Source organism: Mustela putorius, unplaced genomic scaffold, assembly GCF_011764305.1.
Source record: "Mustela putorius furo isolate JIRA1106 unplaced genomic scaffold, ASM1176430v1.1 tig00003859_pilon_pilon_pilon, whole genome shotgun sequence".
Classification (NCBI taxonomy): Eukaryota; Metazoa; Chordata; class Mammalia; order Carnivora; family Mustelidae; genus Mustela; species Mustela putorius.
The window spans coordinates 16,545,404-16,565,070 of record NW_025422011.1 but is presented as its reverse complement, the minus strand read 5'-3'; the positions used below and the strand labels follow the sequence as shown (position 1 = coordinate 16,565,070).

At 34.2% G+C, this 19,667-nt stretch overlaps 1 protein-coding gene across 7 annotated transcripts in view; it reads left to right on the top strand.

The window, feature by feature from the left end:
* Window positions 1-19,667, top strand: part of METTL15 (methyltransferase like 15) — a 224,308-nt gene that overhangs the window by 178,470 nt on the left and 26,171 nt on the right. For 4 of the 7 annotated variants that reach the window (XM_004755893.3, XM_004755892.3, XM_045066109.1 and 1 more), the window contains one exon: window positions 13,939-16,629. The exons of 1 other annotated variant lie outside the window; for it this stretch is intronic. In XM_004755893.3, the coding sequence (XP_004755950.1) occupies window positions 13,939-14,384 (446 nt within the window). In that variant the 3' untranslated portion in view covers window positions 14,385-16,629. Of the gene's footprint in view, window positions 1-13,938; window positions 16,630-19,667 lie in introns of those variants that run through there. 2 more of the 7 variants (XM_013057938.2, XM_013057939.2) reach the window with 1 other exon arrangement.

Sequence of the window (19,667 nt, the reverse complement as noted above, 5' to 3'; positions counted from 1 at the left end):
CATCAGACTTAACCTGGTGGGAGTTGGGGATTAGATGAGACGCTGAAGAAGTTTAAAAAGAACCTCACTGAGTAAAGCCAATTTTATCCAGAACCATTGAAGTTCACAGATTTTAATTAACAGTTTGAAATTTGTAATATTACTTGAATTTCAAATGGGTGAGAATTTAACACTGTATTATAGGAGCCCAGGCAAAAGGACACGAGTTGCGTCACAGAGACTTATTAAATGTGATGGAAATTCAACAGACGAATGCCAGCAAACAGGTGCAAGAGCTGAATTAATTTTTAAACCCTACCACTCAGGGGGAATTGCAATGCATCACGTTGACAGCCACAGCACGTTGCTAATTTCATTCACAAGCTTAAAAATCTCAATACATTTGAACATGTGAATGTATTAAATTTTAAAAAGTGTAAGTAGCATAAGGGTATCCCAGAACTAAAAATGAAAATTTCTCTCTGGGACTTCAAGTCATTTATCTAGCCAGAAGCATGGAGATTTTTTATGAATGAAATCTATCTTACCGCTTCCCCATACAAATTGTGTTCTATTATTGTATGTAGTGCAGACTGTTACTAAGCAAGTTTTTCCTCTTACTTTTAATATGAAATCCTTTGTGAGTCAGCAGAAAACTGAGTATTCACTGATAGAGTTTCTAACTTCTGCTGTCACACATGAAGGAGGTTCTCTGTCTCTGCTTCTGATGATGTTAAGTGGTCGTATTCCTGGAGTTAAAAATACAACAAAATAAAACTAAATGAAGGCAGAGACTTTTTTGGTGGTATCATTAAAGGTGGTAAATTGTAAAAATTTATAAAAATATATTATAAAACTCAGAAAACCTTGTTTTCACTGGTGATTTACCTATTTTGAGGTCCCTGATACTGTTGAGAATTCAATGAAAACCCTGGGTTATCTCCACATAAAACTACATATACACACAAAATCTTACGAAGTTTTTAGGGTGTTCATGAATCTCCACACTTAGAATACAGTTTATTGTGCATCTTGATCTTTGGGACTGGAAGAATATCTCTTATCTAGTGGATTTTTCCCTTTACTGCCTGCTGTGAACCAGGCTTTAGACCTGGGACTGAGGATATGAAGGAAGATAATAAAATATCTTTGGATCTTTTACAGTCTAGTAGATGTTAATAGACCAATAATGTAGAATGGCTATAGTTGAAACAGGTATAAAAAGATCATTGCAAAAGCTTCCTGGAGAAGATGCCACATTTGTGAGTATTAGGGATGAGTAGACATAAACTGTAAGAGGGAGAAAGGCATTTTAGACTATGAAGAGAGCAAGGATCACTGCCCTGTCGTTGCTAAAACTGTGTTTATAAGAAGTCCACAATATCAAATGTATAGAAAATCTTTAAATGTTACAATATTTCTCAAGAAGCTTTAAAGAAAAAAATAAAAGGAGCTCGGTTTAATTATCCAAGATTTTAGCCAACAGAGTCCTTTTTGCTAATTATATATAAACTTGGGCCCTCATTTTGCTTAGCAAGAGAATATTAAGCACTAATTTTTGGAACATAAAAACAACTCTAAAGGGCTCCTTTCCTAGCAAGTGAGTCAGGAAAAGCCCAGTCCATATTGCATTGGATGAGTCTAGATTCTTAATCAAAAATATGTAATCAGTACTTGTCCAAAAGTCTTATTGATAATGCCAGCAGTAGTAACGTTCTTTTTTAGACACCCTATCAAGAAAGCTGATGAAAAGAAGAGGCAAATTTACAGTCTAATAACCTGAGCTAACAATATGTTATTTTCAATAGAATGAAAAGGACAAAAGCTTAAGGTATTCATTACCGTTCCCAGGGTAAGAGACCAGGGCAGTTGCCGCCTTCACCAGATGTGCTGTCTTTAGGCCTAACAAAGCATATCTCCCCAAGGGAAAAGTGGAGAGAAAACCAAACTCCTGCAACTTGATGCAGAGTGATTTGGGTTCCATTACAACAACATGTCTCAGTAAAAGGCTATTCAGGCTTAGAGTAAAGATTCTACCCTCATTTTCTCCCAGAAAATGAGATTGTTATATAAAGCACTAGACATGGAATCAGAGCTTCTGGAAATCATTCTGAGCCATGTGATTTCATCTTAACTTCCTTAAATTCTAATGAGGGAAAAGGAGAGGGGATGGATCGGTGAATGTACCATCTTAAAATTCTTGCTTTGTTTTGACCACGTGTAAAGACAAGAAAACTCAAGAACATCCTCAGGAAACTGAAAAATAAACACCTATCTAATAAATTGAGTTTAAAAAAAAAAGACAAAAACAAATAAAAAACTAATGCTCATCTGGCCTTCCCTCTCTTCTGGAGGAGTTAGATTCATTCTGTATTATAAAAGGAATGGTTGTAGGGATAGGCTTCATGTTAAAAATGCCAATTTCCATTTGAGTCCTGTGAAGTTGGGACATGACCTTTAACCCTCAGTTTTATACCTTTTAATGGAAATAAGAATATCTACCTCTTGTCTCAGAATTATTATAAGGACTTAATGACATAATTAAAATATGTAAGGCATAATTAACACCAAACATGCTTCAAGTATTTTCATACCCAGAAAACAAATGCTATGGAATGGGTAGTTGATATTGAAAATTAAGGTTGTTATCAGAAAGTTTAGAAGTGCTAGGTAAACAAAGTTTTAGCAGTTATATTCAGAGCTTTACCACGTTAGTGGACATTGTGAATCTCCAGAAGAGTGTAGCTGGCTGCATTTCTCAGACATTACTTGCCAATAGACTTTTTGATATTTGGTTGGGGAGTGAAAGTGCTATTTAGTTAACAAGGTCACTATCCCCAGAACAGTAGATTGGAAAATGCTGTCTACATAGTGGTCAAGATTTTTTTTTTTTTCTTTTTGTTCCCTTAATAGTGTGTACAGTTCTTGTTTTTAGTCCTCCTCACAATATTTACAAATCATTCTCATTGGGTTTGAATTTCTTGAGCACAGAGACTACAATGCCTTCATAAACATTTTAATCCCCAATGTTTAGTATACTGCGAATAATAAATACTGTCTGAATGAATGATGCATTATTCAGGATGCAGTTACTGAATTTTACCAAATATTGCTGATGCCAATTTTAATTGAAAAAATTTATGTTAGCCTCAGAGTCCACACAACTAATAAATGGACTAAATAAATTTGGGTCCTGGATTTCTGAAAACAAAGGGCATGATTTAAAATGATTCATGAATATAGTTCATCCTTGTGGAAGTATGCTCAAGAAAGAAGATGTCCAATGCAGAAAGGTGCTCCATGAAAACTAAAGCAAAGGGAGAAGGAAAGAGTGGACACAAAAAAATATCGTGTGCTCAAGATGCCAGAAGACAAGTTGTATATGTGGCTGGCAAAAGAAGTCTAAAAGTTTAATAATGGGACATAATCTGGCCAGATGAATGTAAGGCAACCTGGAAGGTTTAGGTTACTTAAGATAGGGCTCTTACAGTTTTTAACATCAATCATTAAATAGTCAAGGTCAAACTAGAAAGTAAGTTTTAAATAATTTCTCATTTTTTAAAAGATTTTATTTATTTGAGAGACCACACATGACAGGGGGGTAGAGGAGGGAGAAGCCGGTTCCCCACTGAGTAGATGCTTGATCCCAGGACCCCGAGATCATGACCCAAGCTGAAGGCAGATGCCTAACCCACTGAGCCACCCAGGTATCCCTGGTTTTTCATATCTATGCCATACTCTCTTCATAGTCTTAAGGCCTAAATGCCACTTTGTAAACTTAGAATTGCACCATTAATTTGTACAAAAGAAACATTTTATACTTCATTCTGGATACTGAAGTCTTTTAATCTAATGCCTAAATCCAATGAGTATTACTCAAATGCTTCAGAGGTTTTCAACAGCCCTCTTACCCTACCTACTCCCCTATTCGTCCAGGATGAAAATATAATTAGTTTGGTAGAATCTTCAAATTAACGTATCACATCCCCTCCTCACCTACTCCATTGTACAACTGAAACGAGTAAATACGTAAATGGATGAATGGCATTCACAAAGTGACTATACAGCGTATGTGCTTCTGAACATTTTCTTTATTTGATCTTTATAATAATCCTGTGAAAAGTGTTATTATCTCATGTTTTAGTGGGAAAGCAAACTTCAAAGGTCAGTGTTATTGCCCCATATCAATCAGCTGTTAAAAAGTAAACGATCTGATCATTGAACGTAGTGTCTCCTTTCCATAGCCCAGTACCATTTCTATTACAGGATGTGGTGTAAATACAAGTATTGTCATTTCTTATGCTTTTCCATATGGATGTTTAAAGTGCATATGTGTAAGCATAGTACTCATACAAACAGCCTGACCATAATTTAGGTGAAGACAACTATTAAACTTTAAACAAAGGACATGTAAAATACTAATGGAAATACTATGTTGCCTAGATGGATTTTATGATAATGTACATTTTATTCAAATCAGTTTAGAAATTCAGTGCAATTTTAATCAAAATATTTGTTGTGTACTTCATTGATCATTTCTAAATTTAATTTAGAATAATAAATCCATGAGAATACCCAAGGAAATTTCTTAAGGAAGGATAATGGTGAGGTTAGGAGAGTTTGTATCACCTGATAGCAAAACATACTGGGCAAGAAAAACAACAATAGTAATTTGGTATTGGAAAAAAAAAATAGAGAAATACATCACTGGAACACAGTTGAGAATCCAGAGGTTCTATTTGTGTCAAAATGTATATGATCAAAGTGGTACTTGAAGTGAGTAGGGAAATAATGTACAACTTAATAGGACAGTTGTCTATATAATTTTCAAAAAGATGAAGTTAGATCCCTGCCTCGTACATACTAGAAATAAATTTTCTACGGATTAAATATTTAAATATAGGAAATAAAACTAGAAATATACCAGGAAAGATAGTGTTGATTAAATTTACATAATGTTGGAGTGGGGAGAACTTTCCTAAACTTGATAAAATCTAAACGATATGAAAAAAAAATCTGTATACTCTTTTAATTTTTTTATGGCAAAAAAAAGTCCACAAAGTAAAAAGACAGTCACAGTCCCCAAAAAATAACTTGCAACTATACATGAGAGAAAATGGTTAATATCATTATTTTATAAATAGCTCTTATAAATCAATAAAGAAAAAACAACATCAGAATAAGAACATGGACAAAAGGTTTGCTCAGTCAATCCATAGCTGAAATCCAATGGCCATTATATTTGAAAGGATGCCCCATTCTACTAATTGCTAAAGAAATGCAAATAAATTAAATAAATTAAATATTAAGATAGGGCTCTTACAGTTTTTAACATCAATCATTAAATAGTCAAGGTCAAACTAGAAAGTAAGTTTTAAATAATTGGGCTAATTAAGGTTAAAAGGGGTGCTAGTTTTAGTACTAGTGTAGATGGGGGGAGAGGCTCTCTCCTGTACAATTGATGGAAATAAACTGGTAAAATCTATTGAGAGAGTAAAGTTAGAAGTATCGATCCAAATTTAAATGCACACAGTCTTTGACCTAAATACTCTAATCCTATAGACTACTATCATAGGCTCAAATAGTTACAGATATTTTTCCCACAATGTTACTGTCTGTCTTTGTAGAGTTTTTCTCCCATGCAGAAATTTAAAATGTGTAATTCACATGTTTACTGCAGCATTTTTGTGATAGCAAAAATAGAAAACATCCTAAATGTTGCTGTGATAGCAACAGGAACTCCACCAGAGTAGAGACTGCCTCTGTTTAATTACTGTTCTGGCTCCACACCACAAACCACAAACATTTGTTAATGAATGTACAAAATGGAGTATAATGCAACTGTACAACTGAAATTTTTAAGTGAGATAAGTAAACAAAGCTAGTTGCAGGTTATTGTGCAGATCATTCCCTTCCTACAAATATATCCTTAGTTATATTTATATACAAAGTGTCATATATATTTATCAAGAAAAAGTTATAAAATATACCTTTTATTTTCTTCTTGGGGAGGGATTTAAAGAGTAATGACATTAATGATTTACTGCATCCACAGCTGGTATTTCTTCCTGCTTTTGTTTTTGGTTTTGCTTTTATAAACAATGACTATGTTTATAACTTTAACGTACAAATGCAGTCATTCTTTAAATCCACCATCTCTTCTAGGTGCAAAGGATATATGGCAGTGAACAAACAGTTGTTTTCACTGAGCACATCAGCTAGTAGAGGAAGACAGGTGGTAAACAAGTAAATGTTTGTCCCCGGTAAGATATTATGAAAAAAATTAAATAGTGTAAGGGGACTTTAGTGACAGGATGCTACTTTTCATAACGAGTAGTTAAAGACAACCTTTCTAATTCTGTGATTCTAAAAAATTTTATTTATTTATTTATTTATTTGAGAAAGAGTACACAAGCAAGGGAAAGGGGCAGAGAGAGAGGGAGAAGGGAGCCCATGTGGGGCACCATGTGGAGCTCAATGTGGGTCTCAATTCCAGGAACCTGAGATCATGACCTGAGCCAAAGGCAGATGCTTAGCCAACTGAGCGACTCAGGCACCACTAATTCTGTAGTGTTTAAGAAGAGACCTGAATTAAGTAGGGAATAAGCCATCCAGGTATATGAAGGCAGATTTTCAAGGTACAGGTCAAAGAACCTAGGCAGGACCATGCCATGGTTCAGTTAAGAACCATGTTTCCTGATAGAGCTCAAGGTCAGGAAGGTGAGATCAGAGAAATGGGGGTGGTAGAAAGCAATGCCTGCATATGATATAGACACATTTGGCCAAGGTAAGAACTTCAATTGCTATTTCATGTGATAGGAAGACACCAGAAGTGTTGAACAGTATAATCACATGATCTAATTTTTATATGAAAAGGACTGGTTTGGTGGCTGTGTGGAGAAGGTGGTGATGGCTTGGATTAGGGTGACAGCAGTACAATTGGTGAGAAACTGTGGGGTTCTCAATGCAATTCAGACACAGGGCCATCAAAAATAGCTGATATGAGAGAAAGGAAAGAGTAAGAATATGAGACTGTCTGAAACTTTAAAAATCCTGCAAAAACAAACCTGATTTGGAATGTGAGAATGGTGTGACTCTTATGAGGCAAAACTCTTAACAGTGTCCTTGAACAGCTAGGATCAGTCTCTATGTCAGGAATTTTTTCAACATTACTGTGAGAGCTAAGTACCAAATAATGTAAAATTGAGTTGAAATTACAACTCGTTTCCCCATAGTGAATTTAATATACATATATTTTTAACTATACATTTTTAATTTTTTTCAGTGTTCCAAAATTCATTGTTTATGTACCACACCCAGTGCTACATGCAGTACATGACCTCCATAATACTGTCAGTCTCACCCAATCCCCCCCTTCCCCTCCAAAAACCTCAGTTTGTTTCTCAGAGTCCAAAGTCTCTCATGGTTTGTCTTCCCTTCCGATGTCCCCCAGCTCACTTCTCTCCATCTCCCTATCTTCCATGTTATTCCTTATGCTCCACAAATACGGGAAACCCTATGATAACTGACTGTCTCTGCTTGACTTATTTCACTCAGCATAATCTCTTCCAGTCCCATCCATGTTGATACAAAAGTTGGGTATTCATCCTTTCTGATGGAGGCATAAGTACTCCATTGTGTATATGAACCATATCTTCTTTATCCATTCATCTGTTGAAGGGCATCTTGGTTCTTTCCATAGTTTGGCGACTGCAGCCATTGCTGCTATGAACATTGGGGTACAGGGGGCCCTTCTTTTCACTACATCTGTATCTTTGAGGTAAATACCCAGTAGTACAATTTCCGGGTCATAGGGTAGCTCTATTTTTAATTTCTCATTAGCCATTAGGGAGAATCAAATCAAAGCCACATTGAGATACCACCTTACACCAGTTAGAATGGCCAAAATTAACAAGACAGTAAACAACAAATGTTGGAGAGGATGTGGAGAAAGGAGAACCCTCTTACACTGTTGATGGGAATGCAAGTTGGTGCAGCCACTTTGGAAAATAGTGTGGAGATTCCCTAAGTATACATTTTTTGAAGTGTACTTAGTGTACTTAACTTGAAAACACCTTGCTATTAAATGTCATGTTTTAATTCCTTTTTGTAGTCAGTTTTACTGACATAATTTTGCTATTATATAAAGTATTAAAAGGTTTAAAAAAAAAACTATTAGGGGGTGCCTGGGTGGTTCAGTCGGTTGAGCGTCTGTCTTCAGCTCAGGTCATGATCCTAAGACCCTGGGATTGAGCCTCACATCGTGTTGCTTGCTCAGCAGGGAGTCCACTTCTCCCTCTCTGTCTGTCCCTCTCCCTTTGTTTGTGCTCTCTTGCTCTCTCTCTTTCTCTCAAAATAAATAAATAAAATCTTAAAAAAAAAATGTTAGGAGGAAAACAGTTCTGCTATTTTGAAGAATTGAGAAAACTTGTGGTTTGGATTTCATAGGTGTTAAGTGAAATAAAACGTTACAGAAAATCTCAACAACATTGTGCACTAATCTTTGTGGAAAAAATTTGAGCTGAAGTCGCTGAAGGTCTTGATGACCATTACATTCTGATGTCTTATTTTATTCTGTAAATGAACTATGCAAAAAAGTTCATCTTGCATGTTGGCTTATTTCAGTTAATAAAGGCTTGCAGTTTTGCATTTCTGGATGTTAAAGTTATTTGCAGATGCTCTGTTGCATGTGCAAATAATTGATTCATTAAGAACATTTCCAGCCAGTATCAAATATCATTAAATAAATACAAAGAAATAGTTATATCGAGATAACAAAATTGCTAGCAAATTCGAGAGTTCATTTACCACATTAAAATCATAATTCGGCCAAAAAGTAGGACATTTCATGACATTATTTGAAAATTCAGTTGATGATGTTTTCTGTGACTAAAAAAATCCTCTTCATTTAGCCATTCATTGATGTGACTGAACATTATACTCTTCATACATCCATCTAATGATATGAAAGAAACTGTTTGTAATAATGATCCTGGATTTTTATTCACTTATCGATTTATTTTTTTCATTATCTATTTATTATCTTTTCAAGTGTTTACTATAGTAGTTCTTAATCTTGGCTGCAATCAAAATCCTCTATGAAGGTTTTTGTAAGTAGTGATTACTGTGTAATAAACCCCTGAAACTGATTCCATAGGTCTGGGCTGGAGCCAGGCATCTTTATTTTTTTCAAAGACTCCACAGATGACTGATCACAAGCTTTTCTGTTAAGTACAAGGGATATGAAGAGTGATCATGAAATAGCTCCCATTCAGAAGTCAAGGTACTGAGACAGACAAATAAACTGGTAATTGCAGTGGAGTGTGACAAGTGCACACCTCTTACCACTTAGAACTCATACATTGGCCTCGTATTGACTAAGTCCACTGGTAGACTTGAAAACACAAAAAAGAGATTTTTCTCTAAGCACCAAATCAAATGAGTCCATGTTTTCTGTCTTACCTACTATGCCTTAATCAAATGAATTAGCCATACAAGATCTGTGACTAAAATCAGGAAGTGGAAGAGTAGAGAGGATCAATTTCTGTCTCTGATAAGAGGATATGGGATATGAGAAAGAGATGGAAGAAGAAAGAAGGGTTGCAAAACAGTGAGCTCCTCAAGGGCAAGGCCCAGGTCTCATTAATATTTTTCTTCCTTTGGCCTAATTTAGAATCCAACAGATATCCCCACATAGTCTCTACTTACCTAGGAGATCTCTGTCCCTTGTTCTCTGACCAGTAACTTATACAAGCAAACCCACTTTTGCTACCTAATAGGCCCATGCCATTTACTGATTATCTTTAAACTTTCTAATTTAGACAAAAACACCTTGCTTAATCCTTGATAGTAGGATTGTCTTTTCTTGTCTTCTTTCCTATCTGTACCATTGCCATTGCCATTTGTTTTTGTTTTTTTGCTATTTTAATTTCCATTACTATATGCCATTTAAATTCTTTTGTTTTTTTTCTTTTTAATTTCATTCTATAAAATCTGCATTGTCTACCTTTCTTCCCATAAATTACAGAAACAAAAGTGCCAGTTTATAAAGGAAGGGTATCCCTAGAAATTGAGCTTATCTAAAATAAGGCAGGAAATGTACTTTTGATCTAAAGAGCAGCATCAAAAAGCTCCACAGACCACATTGCCCATTGCAGTCCTTTATCATCATCTGGTCCATGAAGTTGTGACTTGCAGAGCTGATAGGACCACATCTGGAAATTCTATCGAGGAAACCCATTACACAGAGTCCAGATTAGGATTCCCTAAACAAAAAATAAAAAAGCCCCAGAAGAAAAGCTTTTCATGGTTTGGAGTTACCCTATTATCTTCAGGACCTTTCTAAATAAAATGGGAAGTACTTATTTTCTTTCTTCATTATATGACATTGGCAAGGTTTACTTAGACCTTATAAAGAAAAAATTGATCACAGTGGTGTTAATATTTCAGCTGCAGATTCATAGGCAGTGTGGATATATTTAAATGAATATTAATGATATAAACATGAAGTTGCATCATGAAATATGAATAAATTCTCACTTTATATGAAATACTTTGAAATAAAAACAGATCCCCTCAATTCAAACAACTAGCCAGGAATCTCAGTTTCACAGCTAGCTGGCTAAATGAATTATAAACTGTAATTCTGCCACAGGAGGGTGTCATTTTAGCTGGTAAAGAGAAATGCCTACCATACTTTTTTTTTATGTCAAATGAACCAATGCTATTGTTTATGTTAGGATTTACGTGGTGATTTCAGATATTATTTTATTTTAACATTTTCTATTTTCATTATTTTTTTAAGAGACAATCATTGATAATATCAAGCAAATACTATTAAGTTTTCTGCCTTTCTGTTATTTCATTAAATTGGTTAATGTATAGCCAGGTATGGCTAATTTAGTGCTGTTAATAATCACATCCTCAAATGTATATCTTTGAAATGTGATAAAATGCCAAGAATGCTAAGCAATTACCATGTTGATCCATCCATTTAATTTCTGCAAAATTTTAGAGATAATGTTATAAAACAAAATTTTAAAGCATTAAAGCAGAAACATGCTTCATTATTTGTTGCTTCATGTGCTCCATGGATGTTTATGTCCGATTTTACAAAAAAAAAAAAAATGTAAATTGAAATTTATTTTATAATACGTTTTTTCTTTGAGAAAATTAGTATTGAATTATGCAAGGTTTAAATCATGCGAGTCTTTAGGAATACACCCTTGTTGAAGCACCCTCTAAGTCAACGCTATAAAATATGAAGAGTTGCATATTTGTTTAGCTCTTAGGATGCGGTAGAACACATTTCTCAGTAACCAAAACTCTTTCTGTAAAAGATGGGGAGATTGATTAGCAAATTAGCTTTGACTTGACGTTTTGTTTCTGAGAGACCTGCTTGTTAGTCGATAAATTGTCTAACATCTAACATTTTCGAGCCTTCCAGCAAAGCAGTTTTTGTGGATGAAAGAGTGAGCCCATACCATGGATTTGGTTAACTTAAGACAGCCAGGTTCTCAGCTCTCTGGTACAAGTAAGATATTATTTCTTTCATTTCTGATCCAGGTTCTCTAAGAAGATTAATCAAATTTGTCTTAATGTACTACTGGACCTAAAGGTTACTAAAATGTGAACTAAGGTATCAGCCTTGTATAATTTACTTTCTAAGAAGCATGCCAGTGAGACTCAAGAGCCAGGATTGCAGCCATACTTCCTGATTTTCATCCATAGGATATCTGGACCACAAGGATTACATCTCTGTGGGATAATATTCTTTAGGAACAAAAATTTTAAGACATGATTAATCAAAAAAAAAAAAGAAAATTCCTGTATAAGTTAATTGAACAAAATATCATATTTGTATGCCAATGGAGTAAGTCTAAGGAAAATTACATTTATTAATTTATTTAAAAATCAACATTTTTTGTTCATCCCTATTCTTGAAAACTAGGTAAAGCTTGTCTGTTTTGATGTGCATATTTTAAAATGTAAATTGTATCATACATGCATCATTCTGTAATCTTCTTTTACGTATTCTAGTTCCATTGATATATATTCTACATATTCTAGATACATGATTTGCAATTTATTCTCCATTCTTTTGCTTGTCTTTTCACTTTCTTGATGGTGTCCTTTGAATAACAAAATTAATTTTGATGAAGTATAATTCTCTTTTATTGCTCGTGATTTGAGTGTCATAGCTAAGACTTCTTTGTTAAATTCAAAGTCATTAATTTTTATCCCTGTGTTTTCTTTCTAAGACAGAATTCTTTCTAATAATTTTATAGTGTTCTTTCATTTATGTCTTTGATCCATTTTTGAGTTCATTTTTCTGTGTGATTTAAGGGTCCAACTCCATTTTTTAGCATATGACTATCCATCTAGTCCTATTTGTTCAGTTGACCATACTTTCCCTGTTGAATGGCTTTGACACAACTGTCAAAAATCAGTTGCTCAGGGGTGCCAGGATGGCTCAGTGGGTTGAGCCTCTGCCTTCGGCTTGGGTCGTGATCTCGGGGTCCTGGGATCGGGCTCCGCATTGGACTCTCTGCTCAGTGGGGAGCCTGCTTCCCCTTCTCTCTCTGCCTGCCTCTCTGTCTACTTGTGATCTCTCTCTCTGTGAAATTACTAAGGGAAATAAAAAAAAAATCAGTTGCTCATAGACTTATGGGTTTATTTCTGGGCTTTTAGTTATATTCCATTTATCTCTGGGTCAGTTGTTAATCCAGCACCACACTGTCTCAATTACCATTGCTTTTTAGAAAGTTTTGAAATTCTTAAGTGTGAATCCTCCTTCTTCATTCTCTTCCCCTCACCGCCTCTCCCCGACCCAGGATCATTTGGCTGCTCTGAGTTTCTTACAAATCCATGAAATTTTTTTTTTTTTACTTTTAATTTTTTATTTTTTATAAACATATATTTTTATCCCCAGGGGTACAGGTCTGTGAATCACCAGGTTTACACACTTCACAGCACTCACCAAAGCACATACCCTCCCCAATGTCCATAACCCCACCCCCCTTCTCCCAACCCCCCTGCCCCCAGCAACCCTCACTTTGTTTTGTGAGATTAAGAGTCACTTATGGTTTGTCTCCCTCCCAATCCCATCTTGTTTCATTTATTCTTCTCCTACCCACTTAAGCCCCCATGTTGCATCACCACTTCCTCATATCAGGGAGATCATATGATAGTTGTCTTTCTCAGCTTGACTTATTTCGCTAAGCATGATACGCTCTAGCTCCATCCATGTTGTCGCAAATGGCAAGATTTCATTTCTTTTGATGGCTGCATAGTATTCCACTGTGTATATTCCTTTAGCATTTCTTGAATGCAGACATATTAGCAATGAATTCTCTCATGTTTTATTTATTTGAAAATGTCTTTGAACCTTTAATTCTGAAAAATAGTTTTAGATAGCCCTCTTGGAAAACAGTTTGGTTTTTTTTTTTTTTCTCAACACTTTGAATATTATTCCAGTATCTTATAGATTCCATTGTCCTCATGAGAAAATAACTGTTAATCCTATTTTTGGTCACCTTTATGTAATATATTTCTTTATTGTATTCAAGATTTTTCCGTTTACCTTTAGCTTGTAGTAGTTTGATTATGATCTACCTAGATACAGTTTTCTTTATTATATTTGTAGTTCACTGAACTTCTTATATTAGTGAGTTAATATTTTTCACCTAAGTTGGGAAGTTTTTTAATTGTTATATTTTCAAATATTTGTCTGACTCCTTCTCTACTCCAGTTACTCTTAAGAGTTACAAAAGCTGTTTTTGACACAATAGTTTATATCTCAATAGAGTGCTTAGAAATAAAATGGAAGAATGGATGAAATGCCAAATTTTCTAATGAAATGTGGTTTCTTAACTCTATGCACACACAACCCGGTAGATTTACAGTGGAAAATATTAATTTTTCCTATCCTCTTTTCCTCTTTACAAAATCTATTCATAGGTGCATTTCCTCCCTCTGCTGTTTTTGCACGGAAAGACTTGCTACAACGATCTACCCATATTGCTACCAAGACTTTCCAAGCTTTTCGAATATTTGTGAACAATGAGCTCAATGAACTTTACATAGGATTGAAGACAGCTCAGAAGTTTCTGAGACCCAGTGGCCGCCTTGTTGCCCTCTCCTTCCATTCATTAGAGGATCGCATAGTCAAACGATTTCTGCTTGGGATAAGCATGACAGAAAGGTTTAACTTAAGTGCTAGACAGAAGGTGATACAAGCATCACAGCTGGGGTCAGGTCATGAAAACAAGGAAGGAGGCTTGATAGGCAGGGCCCCTTTAATGTGGGAATTGATACACAAGAAAGTACTTACTCCAGAAGATCAGGATGTACAGGAGAACCCCAGAGCACGCTCAGCCAAGCTTAGAGCAGCTATCAAATTATGAGAAAGTTTTCATCATTTGATCCTTCAAGTTTTTCCTTCACAGTTTCTCTCCCTCTTTTTAATGTGGTATTACTGAACAACTTCATATAAGAAAGTATGAGAGATATATATAGAAAGAGTTGTACTACATGATGTGGAAATTAAGGGTATTTACCATTATTTTCCTTGGAAAGAAAATGTCAGAAATGTTAGCATGACACAGAAAGTTCAACTAAAGGAGCATCAGCATCTCAAAACTGGAATTATATTTAACTTTTGAAATGCAGTCCTTTCTCTAATCAGGAAATTTTTTTAAAAAGAGGAAGAGTATTATGTGTGTATATCTAAATATGTAAATTCAAGCTGTCAAAAGATTATAATTGTATCTGCATGCTTTAAATTCTGAATTTAGATATTCAGATTTGCAACAGACTTTCTGTTGATCAAATAATTAGTAATGATCATGGAAGGAATTTTAATTTCTGTTTAAGAATAATTATGTAGTACTATAGTCCTCTTAAATATAGGAATTATGCAAATTTTAAATTTTCAAATATTTTTAAGATGCATCATACTGTTAAATGTCAATTTTGATTTTATAGTATTCATTGTTTTAAAAGGATTTTACAATATGATATATACCATTTTTTCACATTGCAATGTAAAAATGAAGAATTGCTTTAATAGCTCTCATGGTGAATATTTCATGAAACGTATATTTAAAGTCAATTACGTTTATATTAATAATATCCCAGAATGCCTTTGACACATAATAAAATCTATTATCATTTGAATCCTGCATTTTTAATTGAGATATTCAAAAATAATTCAACCAAGTCTATTTGAAATAGAGAAGTATATGATATAGTAAAAATATTAAAATGAATGTGCCCCTAATGTTTTTACTTACCCAGTAGTAACTGTAATAGTAAAATGTTTATTTAGGAGATATTCACTTGGTAAGCGGTTCTTTAACATATTAATGAGATTGATTCATGATTCATATATCAACTTTTTATATGTAAATATGCATTTCTAATTTTTTTAGTTATTCAACAAGTGCTAACTAGTCAGAGAAACAAAGGTCAATAAAATATACATACCTCACAGTACCAGTCCTATGGAGTATATAATCTAGTGGAGAAGAGTAATGATAGTTAAATAATCACAAAAATCAATATAAAATTAACATCATGGTAAAAGCTACAAAGAAGCAGTACGAGGTACTGCAAGAACATCGAGTAGGAATTTAACTTACTGAAGGAAACTGGGTCTGACCTGGATTATGCTTGAATTATGACTTGAAGAATTAATAATAGATTTAATTAGTCAAAGGGTATATTGCCATGTTGATTAAAGGTTTGTTGATAAAGGATTGTTTTCTTAAGTGATTATCCCTAAAATCATATTATACTATTAATATGCTTAGTAAACTATTCAAATATAGGAAAAATTCATCTCCTTAATTATGGTGACAGATTATGAATTGGTGAGTACAAGTGAATAAAATATCAACATAAGTATGGGCAAAGGATAAGAATTAAATACTTGAATTCACCTTAGATTTACTTTAACTCTGTAATATTTAATTCAAGTTCTCAAGCTTGTTTGTAACTTTATAGGCTTTATTCAAATCTGAGCAATTCTGCAGTAGAATTAATTTCTAATTGTGCAGAACTAGAAAATATTCTAGGGAGCAGTATCCTCAAATTAGAAAAATAATAAAATGAACGTACCTAGGTTGCTTCACTGAATCTTTCTGGAAAAAAAAAAGTTTTTCTCTAGTATATGAGTTATATTTGTGAATGAGAAAGAGTCCCAAAGGTACATTCCCATCCAAGTATCTGTTTAGAAAATAAGAGATCACGCTCTTATACACTCTTATATTCAGCAATGACTTAACCTATTTCATCTGTCATTTTTGGATCCTGTATAGTATGGGGATTTTTTTCTTTAATGTTAAATGGAAAGTAACTGCACTGCGTTGAGTAGTATTGCCGCCCCTCCAAAAAAAATTCCATGTTCTTCTCAGAAGTTATCTGGCAGTATGATCACTACAGTTGTAAGTAGTTCAGCTGAAGTCATACTAGAGCAGAGCAGGTCCTTAATCCAATATATGTGGTGTCCTTATAAGACGAGAAGAGAGGGGTTCCTGGGTGCCTCAGTTGGTTAAGCATCTGCCTTTGGCTCAGGACATGATCCTGGAGCCCCAGGATAGAGCCCCGCATTGGGCTTCCCACTCACTGGGGAGTCTATTTCTCCCTGATTGTCCTCCCTCTTGTGCTTTCTGTCTCTTACCTTCTCTCTCCCTTGAATAAATAAATAAAAGCTTAAAGAAAGAAAAAAAAGAAGAAGAAATAGAAGAAGAAAAGAGAAACAGAGATGCCAGGAAGAATAGCACATGAAAATAAAAGCAGACATTAGAATGATATATCAACAAGCCAGGGGACACCATGGATTACTGGCAGCCATTAGAAGCTAGGAGAGAAGCATGGAAGAGATTCTCCTACAGTCTTACGTAGGAACCAACAACTTTGCTGATGCATAGATTTCAGACCTTCCAACTCCGGAACAATGACAGAATACATCTCTATTGTTGAAAGCCACCCAGTGTGTGGTAATTTGTTACAGCAGCCCTGGGAACCTAATACCATGATAGAAAAAAATTTTGATTATGCATGAAAAAATCCTTTCTTCAATAAAAACAAAATTGTTTTAAAATGTTGTAATGTAAAAATATAGGAGTTATTTTCTGTAATTAGGCTGTTTACTGCAATCATTCTTGTCTGCTTCTTAGTCTTTGCTGTAGAATGTATAATAAAATAATGTATGAATTTTAAATGCTTAATGCTGGAAAATGTTTTTATCAATCCACACAATACATACAGAAAATAAACACTTGTTATTAAAATGAATGTGTATTTCTTTTCCAATAAAATATAATGAATATAAAACAAGCAGTTGTTTTACATTTCTGAAGTTCTTATTGACTGCCTTCTACCAGTCATTTTAATATAGCATCAATACCATCAATACCATAAAAATTTAATTAAGAAATTAAATTTTATAACTTTTATGAGTTGATACTTTTATATATTCATTTTGTTTTAAACATTGTTTATTACTATATAATATTTGGACTTTGTAGGGTCTTTTGAGAGGCATGAATTTTATCTATTTCTTTTCTATTTCATGTAATATATGGTATATGCTTTGGGCTCAAAGTCATTTGTATTGAATTATTTATTATGTTACAACCAATATTTTTAAAAAGAATACATTATGTTTATGTAGGTTTTTTAAATCTCTTTTTAAATCCAAATATTTGAAAATCGTATTTTCCTTGGTCTTGTAGAGTATTACATACTTCACAGGTTTATCAGATTATTTTTTCTGATTTTTGTTTTTAAATAAGTAGAAATAATGATGAAGTCTACACTACAGATTTCTAAAAAAGCAATTTTCATTTCAGATCTCTCATTCAAAAAAATGAGATAGCTCTTTAAAAAAGAAAAATTATTTGTCAGAGAGAGATTGAGAGAGTGCATACAAGCAGGAGGAGTGGCAGGGAGAGGGAGAAGCTGACTCCCCACTGAGCAAGAAGCCCAATGCAGGACTTGATCCCAGGACTGGGATCATGACTTGAGCCAAAGGCAGATGCTTAACAGACTGAGCCACCCGGGCATTCCAAAATGTGAGATAATTCTTAATGGAACATTCAAAATGTACAATAAATAAAAAATATCTTACCCACACTTTTAGTTCGTTAAAAAATATGTCTATATTCATTATATAGCATGTATTTAAAGCTGACTGTTTTGGTGGGGAAGAGGTCCTGGCTGGCTCAGTTGGAAGGGCATACAGCTCTTGATCTTGGGGGTCATGAGTTTGAGCACCCTGTTGGGTGTACAGATTACTTATGTAAATAAACTTTTCTTTTTTAAAGAAACTATTTAGGAAGAAATCAAAAACACTTCTCACTTCTCTCCTTTTTTTTATACTATATTATCCATTAAATTTTATACTATATTATCCATTTTATACTATATTATCCATGATACTATACTATATTATCCATTAAATTAATAAATTTACTCAATTTAGTTTTTATACTATATTATCCATTAAATTAATAAATTTCCTCAATTTAAGGTGATTGACATTTTTAACTTTTTAAATTGAAGTATAGTTAACGTTGTTTTCAGTTTTGCACCCTTGTGATTCCACAATTCTGGACATTACACTACACTCACCACAGTAAGTGTAGTTACTATCACCTTACACCAGTATTATAATATTATGGACTATATTCCCTACACTGTACTTTTCATTCCTGTGGCTTTTTTATTTTGTAACTGTAGTCTGTACCTATTTTTTTTTTAAAGATTTTATTTATTTATTTGACAGAGAGAAATCACAAGTAGACTGAGAGGCAGGCAGAGAGAGAGAGAGGGAAGCAGGCCCCCTGCTGAGCAGAGAGCCCGATGCAGGACTCGATCCCAGGACCCTGAGATCATGACCTGAGCCGAAGGCAGCAGCTTAACCCACTGAGCCACCTAGGCGCCCCTAGTCTGTACCTATTAATCTCCTTTACCTAACTCACCCATCCTGTTAATCCCTTACCCTCTGGAAATCACTCAGTTTTTTCTCTGTATTTATGATTTTGTTTCTGGGTTGATTTTTATCTTATTTTGTTTTATTTTTAATTGTTTGTTTTTGGTTTGTGTTTTAGATCCCACATAAAAGTGAAATTATATCTTATTTCACTTTGACTTATTTTCCTTAGCATAATACCCTCTAGTTCTAGCTATATGGTCACAAATGGCAAGATTTCATACCACATCTTACTTATCCACTCATCGATTGATGGACACCTGGGTTGCTTCCATAACTTCCATAATGCTGCAGTAAACAAAGGGATGCATATATCTTTTTGAGTTAGTGTTTTCATTTTGAGAGGTTAAATATACAGTGCTGGAATTAGAGTTGTGTGGCATTTTTATTTTAATATTTTGATGAAACTTCATACTGTTTTTACACCAGTTTACATTCCATCAACAGTGCATGAGGGTTTCCTCTTCTCCACATCCTCACCACCACTTGTTATTCCTGGTCTTTTTGATACCAGACTTTCTGACAGGTGTAAGGTAGTATCTTATTGTGATTTTGATTTGCATTTCCCTAATTAGAGATGTTGAGCATTTTTTCATGTGTCTGTTACCCATCTGTGTATCTTACTTGGAAAAGGTGTATTAAGTTTCTATGCCCATTTCTTAATTGGATTATTTGTGTCGGTATGGAATTG